The sequence below is a fragment of the Ursus arctos genome, unplaced genomic scaffold (genome assembly GCF_023065955.2).
Source record: "Ursus arctos isolate Adak ecotype North America unplaced genomic scaffold, UrsArc2.0 scaffold_14, whole genome shotgun sequence".
Lineage (NCBI taxonomy): Eukaryota > Metazoa > Chordata > Mammalia > Carnivora > Ursidae > Ursus > Ursus arctos.
In genome coordinates this window covers 13,328,781-13,347,919 of record NW_026622808.1, presented here as the reverse complement: position 1 = coordinate 13,347,919, position 19,139 = coordinate 13,328,781, and the positions used below count along the sequence as shown (strand labels likewise).

The following is a 19,139-nucleotide window of genomic DNA, read 5'->3' as shown; positions in this document are numbered from 1 at the left end:
CATGGGACAGCCACAAAGGGAGATGCTCTGGAAAGAGCAGCACCCAGCGTCTATCTGCCCCCAGGAGTCAGACAGTGGGGACTGTGGGGCAACAGGCAGTATGTGCCTGAAGGAACGACAGGGAGAGGCCAGACGGCAAGGTCCCCCAAAACAGTGGGCCACCATCGGCAAGGCAAGGCTGACTTCTCCCCAGGAAGATGGCTCTGGGGTGTGCAACAACTCTCAGGTCCCCGAGCTTCCAGCGGTCTCCAGCGGACTGCAGCACCCCCGGCCTGAGGCCAGGGGAAGGGCTGCAGACCAACCTCAGGCCCACAGCGGAGGCAGAGAAACAGCCCTGCCCCCACACCCCACTGGGGGAGGTGTGGACACAGCAAAAAACCTGCATGCTGGGCACAGGCTGCCTCACGGGCAGCCAGGGCACTGGCATGTGTGGGCCTCGAGCCACACCTGGCCCTGCCCTGGGGCCCTGGGTCTGGCTCCCAGGCCACCTACTCGGCTGCAGGCGAGGGACGGGGAGAGAAGGAGCTCCACCAGCCTCTGCCAGCCTCCGCCAGCCACCCCTCCCAGGCGCACTGCAGTGCGCCCCACGGCCACGCACCCTCCCTCGGGGCACCCGCCCGACCAGGCCCTACCTTGTGTTGGCAATCCGCTCTCTCCACTCTTCCGAGAGGAAGTCGCCTCTTTCCAGCTGAAAGGAAGAGAACAGGAGGGAGGCTGACTCAGGAGGCCTCACCCGGCTTCGCGCCCTGCCCACCCGCCGGCGGAGAGAAGATGAAATGAACGCAGTCACTGAAGTGGGGAGGTGTAAGACCGATGTGGTGGCGGCTCCAGGAGGTTCCCGCCCCACCAAAGGACGCACTGCGGTCACACAGAGCCAGGCGGGGGCAAGCCCGGGACACGGCCACATGGGGTTCCCAGGCTGCTGGCGGTTCTGGACGGAGGTGGGCCGGCTGGCCGGCCAGGGCTACCACGGAGAACAGTGGTCATACACTCGGCAGGCGCCCGGGCACACAGCACCGCCGGGGGAGAGAGAGCCAGCCCGGCACACAGCAAAGGCCAGGCCTGCTCTCTGCACCACGTTAGCGCCGGTGCGGCGGCTGACCCCGGCCTCCTGCGGGCTCGCTCACCTGACAGCAGCCCACCTGTGCCTTCAACATCAGCTCTCTGCACTGCGCTTGCAGCATGCTAATACGGCGACTCCAGGAGCACCCGGTTCTTAGTGACCGAGATGTCCGAACTGTGGCATTCAGCAAACCGAGACGTCTAAGTTCGTCATTCTTTGAAAACACTATTGCACCACGCCTCAGCGTGCCGAGGAGAAGCGAGCGCCCCCACGTCCCCACGAAAGCTGTGCGTGCGTGGTGTCAGCAGCAGGATTCAGAGGAGCCAAACGATGGAGACCATCCAAAACGTCCATCAACGCGTCCACCGCACATGGGAGCGTCCCTCGGCCGCGAGCAGGAGCAAGGCGCCCACCCGAGCTGCCCCGGGAAGGACCCGAGCCCACGACACTCAGGGAGGGAACCAGACACAGAAGGCCCCACGGCATGGGAGTCCACGTGTGTGACACGTCCAGAACAGGCTCCTTCACGGACGGGAAGGGGGCTGGCGGGGGCCGGGGGCTGGGGAGGGGATGGGGGGGTGACTACACTCACCTACACCCCTACGCATGCCGCGGGGTGACTAGGAACCCTCACTCTCCTCACGAAGACAGCATGAGCCCTCTGGGCACTAGGCCTGCTGTCACTCAGAAAGGGACAGAACAAAGACCCTGAGCAGAGACAGTCCAGCGAGCACTGCTCACCTGGTGCAGAGGCTGTGCGCCAGGCCAGGAGCCAATCCTACACCCTCCAGCGCATGCACAGAGACCATCCAGGGTATCATGTGGTGCACGTGACCGTGAAGGGCGCGGGGGGTGGGGAGAGGGGGCAGTTCCCCCAAACGCGCTCAGGCACCGTGGGGGGCTGCCCACAACCCAGCTGTCCTATCTCTGAATCCTCTCCCCACCTGTGGAGCTTTCTAAATCTGTCACACTCCAAGGACAGGCCTGCCGGGCCTCAGGAGTGACTCAAATCCACAGTCTTACTGGTGCTGTGAAAGAGAGAGCTTACGCGGCAGGCCTGAGACTTCCCTCCTCAGAGGCCGGCTCGCAAGGCTGGCCCTCGACGGCGCCTGGAACCGGACTCCGGCACCCTCTCTGGCGAGGGGCTCGGTCACTGAACCATCCGTGCAGACACAGGGTTCGTGCTGAGCACCTGCTCCCCTCCCGGAGTCGGGGGTCCTGGCCCGAGCCGGAGAGAGGGGCCAGCGAGACCGACCCCCACAGAGAACGCTGGGTCTCTGCCAGCCGCCTGGACACCACACCTCACACACGCGGTCCCATCTCATTTGGGGGAACTAAGTGCATCCTGTGGGGCACCCCGGGAGAGGACTCTGGAAGCTCATGCCTGGCATCCCTGCCCCCACCCCTACACCGCTGTCCTGAGCTCATGTTGCTTCCTATCCTCTCTCTGTATAAACTACGGCCGTGGGGACGACCGTCTGCTGAGCCCTGGGGTCCTCCCGGCACATCCTGCCCCTGGGCCTGCTCCTGGGGACGGACACAGATGCCTGCAGCCACTTATCCACAGGGCCTCCCTCTCCTGGCAGCTCCCCAGTCCAGGCCGTGCTGTCTTAGGCCACAGCACCACTGCTGAGCTGAGGCAAGAAGACAGCCACTCTCCCAGGCTCTGCCTGCCTGGTCCCGTGGCAGCTCTGCTCTTGGCATGGGTGGGCTGTGACCCTCTGACAAAAGGGACTGGCTGAGTCGGCTGTGCTGCTGGAGGTGGTGGACCTGAGTTAACAGTGGCCAGAAAGATGTCTGTGGCCTTCCTGTGCCCCTGCCCAGGGACCCCATGAGCAGGCCCAGTGTCACTGAGACCTTCAAGTACGGAGAAATGGGAAGACATGCAGAAGGTCCCTGGCACACACAGGTGCAGAGGGCTTCGGTGCCCACGACCACCTATGCCACAGAGATCACTGGTCAGCGCGTGGCCCCAAGGCCGCAGGCAGATGCAGCAGGTGCAGCCCCACCCCCAGGCTGCCCCAGCTGGCCCCAGATGTGGTCCTGGAGGCAGTGCTCACCCCTGCACGGAACACACATGCTCTCCAGTAAGGGGAAAAGAACACACACCTGCCGGTGACCCAACCCAGACCAAGACCAGAGGGGCAGGTGGACCAGCACTTCTAAGATGCATGGGGCCCCGGCTGACGTGGCCCAGCCACCCCAAGGGCCACACGGGCAGCATCCTGATGTGGACCTAGCTGGAGGGGCAGCAGGTGCCCTGGGGGAGGCCCTGCACACGTCCTGGAGAGCGAGGCCCCTGCCCTCGACACCCTGGCACCACCACCACAGCATACAGGGCTCATTATGAACAGCACAGCTACCAGGTTATGGGGGCTCCAGGGGCCTGGACGTCAGCCTGGGCGGGGAGTTGGACAGAGTATCTCCCAGGCAGAGGGGGCACCCTGAGGTGAGATAGACCCGCAGGCAGAAGCCAAGTGGAAGGAGGGCACAGGGGCTCTGACAGGAGGAAGCATGTAGGTGGGTAGGAAGGGTCTGGCGCCCGGGCACCGCTGGGCTGCAGGACAGGGAGGCGGGGGCTAAGGCTGGCAGGGTAAAGCCTGGCTGGGCGGCGCCTCTGCAAAGGCGGGAGGGGGACAGAGGAGGCAGCGGCCACCCGGGGATCCGCAGCCTGCAGAAGCAGGCTCTGGGGCTTGGAAAAGCACACTGGACTATTTTTAGACTCCTGTTGGCTCTGTTTCCTCTTAGGTTCTTAAGTAACAGGAGCAGGACTCTGTCCGCCAATAAGGACGCCTGGTCAAAGCCACAGAAAGCTGCTGGGAAGGTCTCACAAGACCCAGGACACGAGTTCCCGCCAAATGTGGGTGCTCACCAGTCAGCACACGCTTACCACGCCCCGCCGGAGCCCGGCGGGGTGCAACAGGACGCCCTCTGGAAACAGACAACAGAACAGCAGAGGCACGGCCGGCTGCCCGTCGTGCAGCCAGCTTTTTCCACACACCCACTGCCAAGGTCGTGCCCAAGTGTCCTTTGAGCCAAATTCCATTTGCAGCCACCTCTCCAGGGCCACGGCGGGGCCAGTGACCACTCTGCCCCACACAAGACCCAAGGAATGAGACGGTTTCACACGGGGAGCCCCTCCCGTGTGCCAACCACTGCACCGCCAGGCCCTGATGTGCCACTGAGCCAGGATGGAAACAAGAGAAAGAAAGAGGATGGCAGAAGGAGAAGTGGGCGGGCAGCGCCCCCAGCCTCACCCCTGCTCCTTGCCCCAGCCGTGAGGAGCATCCCAGACGCTAAAACCAGGCTGCGCACAAAGTCCCGGAGGCCGTGCCGAGAGCAACAGGGGACGCTTCTGAGAAATGTGGCGACACGACCTCTACGCCACGGGCTGGGGCTTTCTCACCAGAAGCAAGCAGTGGTTTAAAACGTGAAAACCTGCGTTTTAGGAAGTCCACTTAGGAATGCAGTCAGCATAAGAGCAGATGTGGGGGACCGCACGGGAAGAAGTTCCTTAAAATGGAGACCCACTGGACTTCCTGCGTGCTCAGCCCAAACGGCAGACCCCAGGGAGCCTCAGACATGGGGGTGGAAAATTCCAGAAGAAACTGCACCAGGAGACTGGGAAGAGAACCCACTCTGCCTGTGCACGTCCTGGCCCCAGAAACACAGAACACAAGCAGAGGGCGCGCCTCCTCCCCACAAGGGGCCAGCATCACCCCACACCTGAAAACGTCACACGGAAGGAGAACTACCGGCCGGGACCTCTCGTGGACGCAGACGCAAGCTCAACAACACAGGTGCAGCGGAAATGCAACACCGTGTGAAAACCACCGCGCACTGCGACCCGACTGGACTCACCGGGGCACGGAAGGCCAGAGGGACACCCCTGCTCGCCACATCAACAGGCCAAAGAAAGATCCCAGGAGCGTGTCAACACACGCGGGAAAGGCATTCAACAAACTGCAACACCCGTTCATGATGAAGAATCTCAGCAAAATAAGAACAGAGGGGAACTGCGTCCACTTGCTAAAGAACACCCACAAAATACCTACAAACTCACATCACCTCCGTGATGAGAAAGTCGAAGCTTTCCCAGTAAGGTCAGGAATAAGGCCACAGTGCCCCTCTCACCACCAGCTTTTGGCAGTATACCGTACATACCAGCTGTTAACACTGGCTCGTGCAATAAGACAAGAAAAATAAAACATACACAGATTGGGAAGGAAGACATAAAACTGCCTCTGTTCACAGACGACACGATCATCTATGCAGTTAATTTGAAAGAATTCAGAAAAACAAACAAACCTGGAGCTAATACGCGATTACAGCAACATTCCAAGGTAAAAGTATTATTATATATTAATATGCAACAAAGGTCAGTTGCTTTCCTGTAAACTAGCAATGGACAAGTGGAATTTGAAATTAAAAAGACAATATCATTTATACAGGCACCAAGAAAGACAGAGAGACTGACTTCAGTATAAATCTAACAAAATGTGTACGAGGTCTACATGAGGCAAAGTACCAAGCTCTGATGCATGACACTGGTGAGGGAGAGGCAGGCCGTGTCGGACGCAGGAAGACACGACACTGTCCGGAGCAGCTGTGCCGGCTCAGTGCCATCCCGCCCCTGCCCCCACAAACCGACTCTACGCCAACTCCACGGTTTATCTGGGGAAGTAAAAGGCCCACAGTGGCCGACACAGTGTGGAAGGAGAAGAACAAGGTCAGAGGACAGGCGAACGCTGCCTGAGTGAAGACACGCTACAGAGCCACAGGAACAGTGACAGTGTGGGCTGGTGAGGGAGCAGACAGAAAGACAGACAGAGGAGCAAGAGCAGAGTCTGAAACCATGGGGCTGAAACAGCTGGGCCGCCATGTGCAAAAGAAAAGATCCAGGTGCCGCCCTCACAGCCTCACGGCCCTATACATAAAACACAGCTATGAAACTCCCAGAAGACACTAAGTAGCAAGTGTGGGTGGCCTAGCGTGTGGCAATGACCTTCAAACACTACAGCGCAGGCATGACCCACGAAAGGAGAAGCCATCAGGCTGTCCTAAGGAAGGGGAAACTCCCCCTTCCCCTTCTCTCCACACCCCAACCGACCTCCAGCCTGTCATCGCATGACTTATTCTAGTTCTCTAATGCAACAAGGAACACCGGTTCCAGCTCAACAGTCAACACCCCATGGGATGGCTTGCTCTGGGCTGCTGACAACAGACAGGGCAAGAGGTGAACACTTGTAAGAAATCTCCGGGAGGGAGGAGCGACAGGGCCGGCCAGGGAACCAAGTGGAATCTCAGTGATTTGGGCCTTGAGCTCTGGGTATGTGCAGATAATGACCTGAGATGGGAAGAGAAAGATGAATTAAAGATCCGGTTTGGACACACTCTGTCTGTGGTGTCCCTGCCGTGGCCAAGTGGGTGCAGGCTACACGGCCGCAGCGTGTCCGCAGCAACAGAAAGAGTAGGGGACGAGTCTTGGGCCCAGACACAGGTTTCAAGGTGTAACACAGATGCCCCGGACAGGAGCAGACAGAGGACAGGGGTCTAGAACCCCAGCCGGACAAGGAATGTGGGCATCGCAAGGCTGGGCTGATCTATGGAGGCTGAGGCGCAGCAGCAGCCAGGAGAGCTGGGGGTGTGTGCCGCCCCAAACCTGAGCCTCGCCAGGAGGGTGACTCACCGGCTGGGTCACACGCTGCCAGGAAGGCAAGGAGAAGATGCCTTCTCATCCACCCTCCGCTGCCCAGCCCCGTGCCGCTGCCGTGACAGACATATGCACGACACCGAAGGAGGGCGCCCTGAGACCGCCAGGTGCCTGGAGACACGCTGCACGCGACTGCCTTCATTTGGCTGAGGGCTGGGGGAAAAGGGCGCCGCCACGTGCCACGTCTGTCCTCAGAGAGCACGGGGCAGGAGTAGCTGTAGCCCCTGGAGGAGGCCCAGAGAGGGCAAAGAGCCAGGAAAGGGAGGAGGGTATTGGTGATGCCGAGCGGGCCTTCCCTTCCACAGCGCCGTGCTCCACGGGGGGCAAGGACGGGCAGGGAGGGCGTCCCTGGGAGGGAAGAACGGCGGGTCAGAGGGGGAGGAGGAGGCACAGAAATGGAGCTGGGTTGTTAGCCACAGGGGCATGGAGCGATGGCACTCACTGTGTATTCTGCATGCTTTTTTCCATACCATTTCATCCACTTCCTGAACTCTCGGTCCATGGTCTGCAAGGGAATGATCCGACAGCCCGTCAGTGGCTCCCCGAGGCCCCTTCCTACCCGCCTCCCTAGGGACAACCTGGGACTGCCCTTCGAGAAGCAGCCCCGGATGACCCTGGGGGTTGCAGGGGAGGACAGACTGTAGGACCTGCAGAGTCCACCAGATGTGCAGGCCACACACTCTAAAGACATTTCTGGAGTTGCACCTACTGCCCAAACCCCACTGACACCACCCCAGGGGGCCCAGCTGGGGGAGACGAGGCTGGAACCCTTTCTGGCAGCACACGGTGGGGCCCAGATGTGCATGCAGAGCGCAAGCAGCCCCTCGGACCGCCCACCTCGTTCTGTCCTTCCCTCCTCACACCCCATGGGTCACGGCAAACAAAGGTCTGAAAGCAAAGAGACACACGCACACACCTGTGCCCCACTCCAGAGTCACTCACCTCCGCGTACTTGGCTGGGATGTCGGCTTTCTCCACGCCATAGTGATGCTTGCAGTTGGTGGCTGCGGCGACCTGCAGCACGACCTGGCCCACTCCTTCAGAGAGAGAGCGGGACCGTCAGACGCAGCCCCTGAGGCAGGGGCTCCACCTACCTGGAGTCGAGGCCCAGCCCAGGCAGGTGCTGGCCATGGGGGCAACAGGCAGAGACCACTGGCTCTCCAAGAAGAGACGAGCACTCTCCAAGGTCACTGAGGAAATGCCAATGACTCAGGCCGTGAGCCGAGCCCCCGGTAGGGGGACGGCCGTCTGGCCCACCCTGCCTCACACAGACCACACTCCGGGGCTCCCGCCATGGTGACCTGCTGTCTACAGCACCTGCGTGGCATCGACTGTGCAGCCGCAACTCCACGAGACGCAGTAACACCTCTGGAAGGCTCCCAGGTTACCGCCACAGCACGGCCCAGCCGGCCGGATCTGAAAGCCCTGAGAACACCCCTTGATACTCGGCATCGACTGGGGTTCGGTGCAGCTGGGAGATAGCAGGAGAAGCCCCACCCACCAGCAACGGGGTCTCCAAACCACTGTCATGCACTGGCCTCGCCGTGCGGCCCAACAAGCGGGCTGAAAGCACCAACGTGCCCGGCTGCGCTCGTCACGAGGGGCCGTGCATGCACGCTTTGGGGTGGCTGGCGCTCAGACCTCAGTGCGCCAGGAAGCTTTGCCAACGGTCTCCCCTCCTACCTGGGTCAGTCATATCTCTCAGATAACATGCCAGCAGCCTTCTGAGTTTGCACTTTGAATAGAATATATTAAAAAAATAAAGACAAGCACACCGGGGCACCTGGCTGGCTTGGTCGGTGGGGAACGTGACTCCCAATCTCGGGGCCATGAGTTCAAGCCCCATGTCGGGGTAGAAGTTACTTGAACAAACAAAAAATCTTAAAGAAAGAAACAAAGAAAACAGGCCCACTACTTAAAAACACAGGGTAAATGGCAAGGCTGATGGCGAGAGGACACAAGGGTCGTGGCCAGGGGACGGGGGTGGGGTAGGGTGGTAAGAGCCGGACATGAGGAGCTGGGCAGGTGCTTTCCAAAACTCCTAAACCTTTCAGTACACGCAGATAAGTTCTGTGGCCTTTTAGGTAACTGACTTTTGACGCATATGAATTCTTTTTTTCTTTCTTTCTTTTTTGTTTTTTTTAGAGCACGCACATGCACACACACAAAGCAGGGGCAGAGGGACAGAGAATCTCAAGCAGACTCCCCGCTGAATGCGAAGCCCGACACAGGGCTCAATCTCACAACCCTGAAATCATAACCTGAGCCGAAACCAAGAGTTGGACCCTCAACTGACCGAGCCCCTGGCGCCCCTAAGTGTGCGCATTCTTATTAAAGTATGAATTGCGTGCTTAAAAAGACTCAGACTAACGATGACTTCAAAAAAGTGGTCCTCGCCCGGTGTGCTGGGCCCTTTTCCAAGCGCCAAGGCTGTGCCGGCTTGAGACGGGACGCTGAGTCTGCCGCAGCACAAGGTTCGGTGTCAAAACAAGGTCACATCCGGGTGGCAGAGCCACCCCAGAGAAGGGCTGTGCATGGGGCTCCTAGGGCAGGCTGACAGCCGGCCACCTCATCAGCCCTGTCACCCCAACACGTCCCATCCGGAATCGAGCAACCTGAGGGATCTGTCTATTCAGTACAGTCTGTAGTCCGTCACGTGGACACCTGCTAGGCCACACTGAGGACAGGCCCCTGCCCTTAGGAGCCTGCTCCACTCTGGGGCCAGAGGACCACCATACACAAAGAAGGGGGGCGGCTAGTGAGAGCCGGGGAATGGGGGGAGGGGGCGAAGACACCCAGCAACGTGCGGGACTGGTCTGCAGGGGTCACGGGGGTCCCCTCTAAGCCAAGAACAGGTCCAGCAACGCGAGGAGGGGTGAGAGACAGGGAGGGGCCCTTGGGAGCACAACGACCCAGCTTCTCCTCTGCACAGAGCACAGGCTTGGCGCAGAGAGGGGCAGCCCCGCGTCGGGGGCTGTGGGCGACCCGGGGTGCTGACTGAGCCGCCCCCTCCATCTCCAGGGGCCAGGGAGGCTGGCGGTGCTCACAGCACAGCCTGCCCACACTCACCACTGCCCAGGTCCACAAACAGGTCATCCTCGGTCATCTTGATCTCATCGATCATCTGCGCGACCAAGTCAAAGGAGGTCTCCCCGTACACCTCCGGGGAGAAGGGCTCGTAGTTGTTGAGCTTCTCGGGGTCCGTCACCGAGTGGTTGTAGACCTGCTGCAGGATGTGCCGCAGGAGCCCGTTGGACGGCCGCGTGTTCAGTTTCATGGGCTGCGTGGTTCCCTTCCACTAGCACAGCAGAGAAAGCACCACACACATCACAGGCGGCCGTCCACCCCGGCACCTGCCGGCCGCTGCCCACGCCGGACAACGGTGCTCATGCTCGCGGGCAGCCGCCCACGCCGCCCCACTAGACATGAGAGGTCGTTAGCCTCGGCTACCCTGCAACCCTGGCCTCAGAGCTGCACCTTCACCTGAAAGTCTGTCTGGGCAAGAAACGGGCCAAGAGCCACAGAAAGAACCAGAGCCTTCCGGGTCCTTGTCAGGACCCTACGGGCTTGATCTCTGCCCTAGGGGAGAGAACTGAGCCTGCATCCCGTTTAGCTCATGCTGGCCCAAGGACAAAGTCCTCAGGCTCCCAGCCCTGGGGCGCCACTGAGGCCTGGTGCCCTAACCCCTCACGGTCCACCCCCTTTCGACTCACGGCAGCTGCCCTTCAGCCACCTGCAGCCTGTGACGGCAGCACTGACAGCTGCAGAGGGCCTTCCCAGCCTGGGGCCAAGCCACCGCCGTGCAGGGCACTAGAGGCTGCATGGCCTGGCCACCATGAGCCGCCCAGGTCAGCCCCAAGCCTCAGGCCCCACCTCCTGCCCAGGACAAAACCGAGGGGAGGACTCTGGTCCGAGGCAGTGGCGGGGCGGGGACGCAGAGCTGACACCCAGAACTTCTCTGAACCCCAGGTCCCTTGCACAGGACGTCAGAAAATATTCGTCTGACTCAGCATCCCTCTCCCCTCCCGTCAGTAATAGTGATGGGGATGACTGCCCAGAGAGCCCAGGCTAGCCCGTGCAAGGCCCTCGGAGCTGCATGGCCCGACATCCTGCCATAGCCTCCCCTGACAGCAAGGCTCCTGCCAGAGAACTCCCACCCCCACTAGGAGCCCACACTGCCTAGACAGTGGAACGTCCTTAGAAACAGGAGTGATGCGCTCTCTGCAACTGCTTTCGCAGCATGGCCTGTTCTTTGCCAGGTGAAGGCTCCCCAGGTCCCAGCATGGTGGCAGAGGGAGGTGAGAGCCCCAGGCCTCTCCATAAACAGAATACCCCAAAGGGATGGCAGGAGAACACTCACAACACAGCTGGCTGAGGGACCGGAGAAGCCCCGGGCAAGCTGCTGACCGCACCTGCCTGTCTCAGCCCATGGGGACAAGGCACCAACATGAAGGTCCGTATGCACTCAAGACCCCAGGGATGAGCACTCAGCATGGCGGGGGAAGAGGACACACCCCACCCTCAGGCCGGCCCCAACAGCGGCTCCCAGACACCTCCCACTGGTGGTCAGCAGTGGCCGGCCCCACGCCACACGTGTGAGCCCACACACTCCAGGGTGGTCTGCAGGGGTCTGCGAGGCGTGTCGTTAAAACCACCCAGGAAACGTGATGGGCAGCTAGGTGAGCACCCCTGCACAGGCGCCTGACAAGCAGATGCACGTGAGGGGAGGCCAGAGGCCACCTACCAGCTGGTGGATGCTGTCGATGGCGCGGTTGTATTTGTCACAGAGCCTCTGCATGCTTTCAAAGCTGAAAAGGCAAGGGAAAGACGCCGGTCACTGCAGAGCTCAGAACAAGCCACAGGGGGCCTGGCAGGCCGTTCAGGAGGGACGGCTCCTGCACAGGCAGAGCCAGCTCTCGCCTGGTGGGAAGGCAGAGGTCGCAGGGCACCAAGGAGAACCACGAGCGGGCAACAAGGCTGAACCCAGAGTCTGGGGCTGAGGCAGTTTTTGGCTGCGTGGCCAAATCGTGTACCTCGGGGCAGCCTGCGGAGGTTGCGGTTCATGGGCCAAACCCAAGGTCAGTGGTGTGTCAGGTGAGAGAAGGGGCTCTGCACAGCCTTCATAAAGCACTTCGGCTGGGACCAGACTGGCCCTGACTCCCCACCCAGTGGGCTGGACAGAAATTTCACCTGCTCCCCCAGCCGGACCCGTAGCCCAGGGCCGCATGCACGGGCCTTACAAGGTCTTCCCTCCAGGGCCGGAAGAAGCCTCCATCTCAGCCCCAACTTGATGGGCACAGGGGCCACCCTGACTTAGCTGGATCCTTTTACTTCCGTGGCCCGCCCCTCCGGAAGAGCAACAGAGCCCATTGCTGCTCTTGGGGTCCTGCGTTTGCCATAGGAGCCCGGGGGCTGCTGTGTCACAGTCCTTTATGAGGACCCATCACGCTCTGGTAGTGGCTGCCCCTCCCGCTCGCTCCCCACGTCTCTCGCAGAAAGGGCCCCTCACTCTCCTGGCAGAAGAGGACACGGCCCAACACCCGCCCGCAGACTCCAACATTCTCAAAGATGTGCAGGCAGCACGTGGCAGGTGCCTAATGAGAGCCCGCTTGGGAGTTTTTCAATGAGACTGGACTGTCCCAAGCCCCACCATGTTTACTCCAGGGATGACTTTCAATGCAATGCCCTAACCCAGAAGGTCCCCCAGGACTGACTCTGCCTCCAGGAGACACTGTGCAACGTCTGGGGACATCTGGGGACATTCTGGGGTGCTCCTGGCATTGAAGGGGTGGGTGAGGGATGCTGCACGGCCTGTGACAGTGCCCGGGACACCCCACAGAGAATGACCTGCCTGACGTGAGCAGTGCCGGGGGGACGTGCTGTGAGGTCTGCGCTGTGCTGAGGGGACGTCAGCTGGGGGGGCTCTGTCTAGAACACCTACACGCACACACAGCGGCAAGGAGGCATCCTCCCGGAGCCAGATGCCAGGAGCCTGGGACTGGTCCCTCCACACTCGGACCACGCCGTGTGCACCCCAAGCTGCCCACCCCACTGCCCCCGGCATCTTCGCTGACCACCCACCCCTCATCCTCGGTCCCAGATTTAACCCAAGAGCTCACGTGCACCTTTTCTTTACAACAGAAAAAAAAAGATTCAACTGAGCTGGCTCCCCGACGGCAAGTCCAAGGTCCCCCATAGGACAGCACGACAGAAAAGCGGGAGAAGTGGAGAGCGAGCGAGAAGAGTAGCCACTATCAAAGTGAGATGGGTCCTCACAAAGGACAGTGACGCAGTGGCCCCCGGGCTCCTGTGGCAAACTCAGGACCCCAAGAGCAACGATGAGCTCTGCCGTTCTTCGAGAGGGGCGAGCCACAGACGCAGGCTGGACACAGGCGGTACAGGCGCTCTAGCCCCCTCCCCTGCTAAGCGCCGGGCCAGGCGGGGTCACAAGGAAGCAGGACCTGGCAGTCCGCAGCCCCGGCAATGCCCCAGTGTCTGAGTGACACTCCTTGGCCCTCCTAATTTGCAAAATGAAAGATCCAAGATCTCTGGCTCCTAGTTTCTCAAGCCGCCCTCAGGGGAAAACCATGGCACTACTTTGTAATTTGATTTCCTTGTGGTTCCCCTCACCTTCCACAGCTGTGAGCCACCCAGGCCCATCCCTGGAAGGGTGTGCAAACGCTGTGGGCCGGCCCTACCGCCACCTTGCTTGAGAGAAACAAGGATCTCCCACCACGAACCTGATTCTGAGGCCACACCGGCCCCTCAGGTGGATGCCTCCAGACTGGCCACCCAATCCCAGTCTTTTCTAAGCCAACTGAGTATGGAGGGAAAGAACCTCAAACACCCCCCTGCAAACATCTTAGAGCAAAATGATCCTGAAAAACACTGGCCGCTCTCGGCCAGGCCCAGAGCAATCACCCGTTATTAAAGGTGTGTTCCACTGGCCAAATGACTGACGTCCAAGGGTCAGCAGCCGTATGCACCCTCACCCTGGGAGCAAGAGAGTGCACCCCAGTCCTTGGTGTGGGCCCACACTGCCAGATGCACGCACACCACCCGAGCCCACGGGGCCTGGCTGCTCTGTGTGAGGAGTGAGCACAGTTCTCTTTTTTCTCAACTGCTGGGCCAATTATTAAATGGGGAACAAGACAGGAGGCCAGGGGAATGGGATCAGGGCTGGCGAGCAGACCAAGAAGTCCCTAAACAGAAACGTGAGACTGGGTCGACAACACCTGGGTGCCAGGTCCTGTTAGGGGCCCCGGGCTTCTCTGGACTGTGCTCCTTATCTAGCGCGAGCTAGCAAAGCCCACAGAGGACACAGTCCTTCAGGGAAGACGGCAGAGCCGATTCTAAGCCTGCCAGGAGCTAAAGCGGCAGGAGCATGGAATGCCAGCCTTCCTTCTCAAAGAGAAACAAAAAACTCAGGCAGGCATTCCAGAGACAGCCTCGCCCTTCTCCACCCACAAGACTCTCCTCTGAGATCCAGGACGTGCCTGCAGGAAACTGCGAGAAGCGGCCAAAGGGCTGGACTCGCAGTGACGGACCAGACCCCACTGAGGCCCAGACGGGGGCCGGCCAGAACGCAAGCCAGGAGGCCCGTGCAGAGGCGCTGCCCCCAGGCAGGAACGCAGGCTGCTAGCGGCCGCCCGCAGGGAGACCGGCCCCTCGGCGGCTAGCTCGGGCTGACTTCACACATACCGGGCGCCGTTTCCGCAATGTGGCATTTACAATTACGTCCTCGCTGACAGCCTCTGCCAATATTTGATAAACATTTCCTACCAAAATAACTTCATGGAGGCGACAGCCAACTCTAAAAGGAAATTTCAGACCAGCTTGCGCCGTTGAAGAAGAGCTGACGGAGGCTGTGTCCCCGGCCAGCGCGGAGAGGCAGCGCAGAGCTCTGCTCACCTTTTGGTGTCGTAGTCGATGAGAACGTAATTCTCCATCGCAAGCTTGAGGTCCGGGATCTCTTCACAGACCCATCTGAAACACAAACGCAAAATCAACAGTGAAAACTAATCTCCACGCTCTACTTTTTACTCTCAACTGTCTTAAACACTGTTAACTTCCAAACGTTTAAAAAAAATCCTCTTTATTCGACTCAAAATGCACAAGAGAAAAGGGAGGCATTACTTCGGAACAAACCCCGCGAGGCCGTGGCTGACACTGTGACTCACGCGGTCTGCAGAGGTCCCGCCAGTGTCGGCTCCTGGGGGCCAACGGGGAAGGAGCTGAGGAAACCAACCCGCTCCAGGCAGGGAGTGTGGAATGCACCGCGCCCTGGGAGCCGGCGGCAAGTGCCGCTCCACGAGTTACCCAAGCCCAAGACAAGGGGGCTGCTTCCACAAACACGCGGCAAGAACCAGAGACAGAGGGGAGCCCACGGAGGAAAGGGACAGAAAAACACACCAGCCAATCCCAAGGCGTAACCCTTGCAGGATCCTGCTGCAACCTCGACAAAGAGCCAGGGGAGAGGGGTCGACGCTACAGATCTTCGAGAGAAAACCCGGGACACTATGGAAAACATCCCGCCGAGAGATCGGACAACTCCGATGAAATGAACCAATTCCTAGAAAGAATAGATAAGGGAAACGGATGCCAGAAGAAAGGGACCATCTAGGCAGCCTGGACCCCACTCAAGACCTCGATTCTCTGATCAAGCACCTTCCCACAAAGAGCCCTCCAGGTCTAGCTGGCCTCACTGGGGAATTCCACCAGACACATTTAAGGAGGAATGACACCAATCACTTTCAGTTTTACGAGGCCAGTGTTACCCTGAGGCCAAAACCAGAGGGAGACAGAGCCTTGGAAAGACAAAGTCGGTATAAAACAGGCATATAAAACAGGCAATCTACCCACCAATATCCCCCATGAACACACACAAAAATCCTCTAAAAACACTAGTAAACTGAAGTCAGCAATACATGTTAATCAGGGGGAGTTTATCGCAGGAATGAATCACTGTCCTTCACCTCATTACTAAAATAAAGGATAAAAAGAAGTACAGTCACTCAACAGATACAGAAGCCAAACCCAAGCCCCAAGCAGGATAAAAACCCCAGAGGAAGCAACAGGTGGAAACGGGCGTGAGGTGGGGCAGGGCCTGCATGCCCACTGTCTCTGCTGTGCCTGCGGGCTCCCAGCCAGCTCTGCTCCGTGGGGACGGGAGTTCTCCTGGAGGAGGGAAGGCCGCCCTGTGCTGTCCCTGCATCCCCGTGTCCTCAAGCCAGACTCCCTCGCCGGAGCAGGAAGCAGCTGCTGAGTCCAGGGAGCAGCTTCCTTCATCGTGCCCTGCCAGCCCCCAAACACACAGACACACACGGCGGCTCTCCTGCCCCCGACTCTGCGGTCCCTCCCCACGAGACCCCCTCCACACTCACAGTCACCAGGGCCAGCTGGGCATGCCCGCCTCCAAGTATCAACCTGCCCAAGGGTCCCTCTAATGCATCTGAGTTCCCCCCACCCTCCCTCCTCATGAGTACGTGTTTACAGTAAACTCCGCTCAGCAGCACACGGGACAGGAAGGTGCGGGTCCTGCAGATGCCGCCAGACCACGGGCACAAGACTGAGCAATGCCAGAAGGGTAGGGACAGGTGAGGACACCGGCCACCACGCTTCCCTTCAACACTCTATGACAGGCCCTGGCCAGCACCACGTGGTAAGAAAAGTAAGTGAATGGTATAAAGACCAGAAAAGAAGCAAAACGTCTCCGTTCGCAGACACACAATTTAATACACAGGCTATCCTAAGGAATTTACATAGAAGCTTCTAGAACTTATGTGAATTGAGCAAGGTCACAAGACATGAGGTCAATGAACAAAAATGAGCTATGTTTGTATATACCAGCAACAAAGAATTTTTAAGCGAATTTTTTAAATTCCATTTAAAATATCAGTAAAGCATAAATACTTACGGATAATTTTTTTAATTATTTACTTGAGAGAGAGAGACAGAACGTGCGCATGGGGGAGGGGCAGAGGGAGAAGGAGAGAGAGAATCTTTTTTTTTTTTTTTAAGATTTTATTTATTTATTTGACAGAGAGAGACAGCAACAGAGGGAACACAAGCAAGGGGAGTATGAGAGGGAGAAGCAGGCTTCCTGCCGAGCAGGGAACCCGATGTTGGGCCCGATCCCAGGACCCTGGGACCATGACCTGAGCCAAAGGCAGACGTTTAACGGCTGAGCCACCCATGCGCCCCATGAGCCACCGAGGCGCCCCAAGAGCTCTAGAGAGAATTTTAAACAGGCTCCATGCCCAGCATGGAGCCCAACCCAGGGCACAACTTCATGACCCTGAGATCATGACCTGAGTCAAAATCAAGGGTCACTTAACAGACCGAGCCACCCAGGCGCCCCTTTAGTGATAATTTTAATGAAAGATTTGCAACACCTCTATAGTGAAAACAGCAAAACATTGCTGAGAAAAATCAAAGATGAAAGAAAGCAAGGGAAACTATGTTCATGGAACAGGAGACTCAACGTTGTTAAAATGGCCCTACTCCGGACTGAACTGCCAACTAGAAGTAATTCCTAGAACGAGCCCATTAGGCTTTCTCAGAAACAGACAAGCTGATTCTAAAACTGACATTCAAAGATTGCGAACCTAGCCTAAATAATCTTTAAAAAGAACACTGTTAGGGGCGCCTGGGTGGCACAGTGGTTGAGCGTCTGCCTTCGGCTCAGGGCGTGATCCCGGCATTACGGGATCGAGCCCCACGTCAGGCTTCTCCGCTGGGAGCCTGCTTCTTCCTCTCCCACTCCCCCTGCTTGTGTTCCCTCTCTCACTGGCTGTCTCTCTCTGTCAAATAAATAAATAAAATCTTAAAAAAAAAAAAAAGAAAAGAACACTGTTAAAAGATGTAACTGCCTTACTTTGAGACCCTCCTGGTCTACAGTAACCAGGAGAACGTGGTGCTGGAGGAGAGACAGAGACAGATCAACGACCCGGCGCACAGGACAGACGGAGGCTAACATTTAAGCGGCTTTTGATAAAAGCACCAAGACAACCTGATGGGGGTTGTCTTTTTAATTAATCTTGATCCCTACAAATATAAACCCCCAGCTGACATACACAAACACCCACTCACAACTGATGTTAAACCCGCACACAAAAGCTGAAACCACAGGGCTTCCTGAAGAAAACAAAGAGAATACCTTTGTGACTCGGGCAGGCAAAGATTTCCTGGACATGACCCAGAGAAGGAACCGCCAAAAATGAACTGATACACTGAAGACTTCCACCAGTGAAGGTGCCATTAAAACCACAATTAGCCGCACTACACGCAATACAGTATCTCACGGGGCACTCACAACCACGGTATGTCAAGAATGCTCACAACTCAGCAAGGAGAAGACAAACAACTCAGTCTCAAAAAACAGCACATACTGGTCTCCAATAAAAGAAACCAGAGCTCCTCAGAGATGCGGTGGATTCGCAGATCTGGAACATGGGAAATTCAAGACGACTCTTGGAGCACCCATGGTTCTAGAAAGTGAGGATACGCTCAGGAAGTCAGGGGCACGCCAAAGGGGCAGGGCACACACTGAGAGGGCCCCAACCGGCCAGCACAGGAACAGCGTGAGTGAGGAAACAGCAGTTTTGAGTTATGGTTCACGGAATGAAGTAAACACGTTATGAGAGGATAGCTCTTCCTTACAGAAGAGCTCCAGTCAATAACCACGGAGAGAATGAAAGAGAAACTCACCTTTATCAGAACGCAGCAGTCACCCGTCGTGGCAGGTGAGAGCCACCTCTGGATGCTAAAATCAGCGGCCACAGTCCAAGGAGAAACGGCATGTTTGCACGGTGTCCAAGGATCTCCCCCAAGGTATTTATTAATTAAAAGGGGAAAAGCAGTGACTATACATCAGAGAAACGTCACCAGAGCAAGACAAAATTACAGGCCATGTGCCTCTTGCTGCACTGAGAGCTCTTATCACCAATAGATACTTCTTGTCAAACGCTTTTCGGCACCTACTCCCTGTCATTCAGAAGCAGACCACAGACATTCTGTTAGTTTGTTCATAAGGACTCCAGCACTCATCTGTAAAAGTTATGGGCTTCTTCTTTTAATGTGACCACAATGCCATGGTCACACCTAGGGAAAAACAGCATCAGGGATAGCAGGGAATTTCCTCGAACTCACACAGGGCGTCTATGGAAAACCTACAGCTTTTACCACTCTACACAAAACTGTACTGAAGGTCCTACAATTCAGTAAAGCCAAGGAAAAGAAACAAAATCACGAAGACTGAGAGGAAGAAGTAAAACTGTCCCTACTCACAGCCGATACATGTATTTCTACAGCAAACCCTAAGAAATCTATAAGTCAGCTACTAGAATCGATAAATTGAGCAAC

General features: G+C 57.8%; 1 protein-coding gene across 6 annotated transcripts in view; it reads right to left on the bottom strand.

Annotated features, from left to right (window-relative positions):
• The window catches only part of DOT1L (DOT1 like histone lysine methyltransferase), a 66,392-nt gene that overhangs the window by 26,741 nt on the left and 20,512 nt on the right, over positions 1 to 19,139 (bottom strand). For all 6 annotated transcript variants that reach the window (XM_026480975.4, XM_026480980.4, XM_048226786.2 and 3 more), the window contains 6 exons: positions 14,688 to 14,762; positions 11,521 to 11,584; positions 9,846 to 10,074; positions 7,719 to 7,813; positions 7,219 to 7,281; positions 633 to 688 (listed from right to left, as the gene is read on the bottom strand). In XM_026480975.4, the coding sequence (XP_026336760.2) occupies positions 633 to 688; positions 7,219 to 7,281; positions 7,719 to 7,813; positions 9,846 to 10,074; positions 11,521 to 11,584; positions 14,688 to 14,762 (582 nt within the window). The remainder of the gene's footprint in view (positions 1 to 632; positions 689 to 7,218; positions 7,282 to 7,718; positions 7,814 to 9,845; positions 10,075 to 11,520; positions 11,585 to 14,687; positions 14,763 to 19,139) is intronic.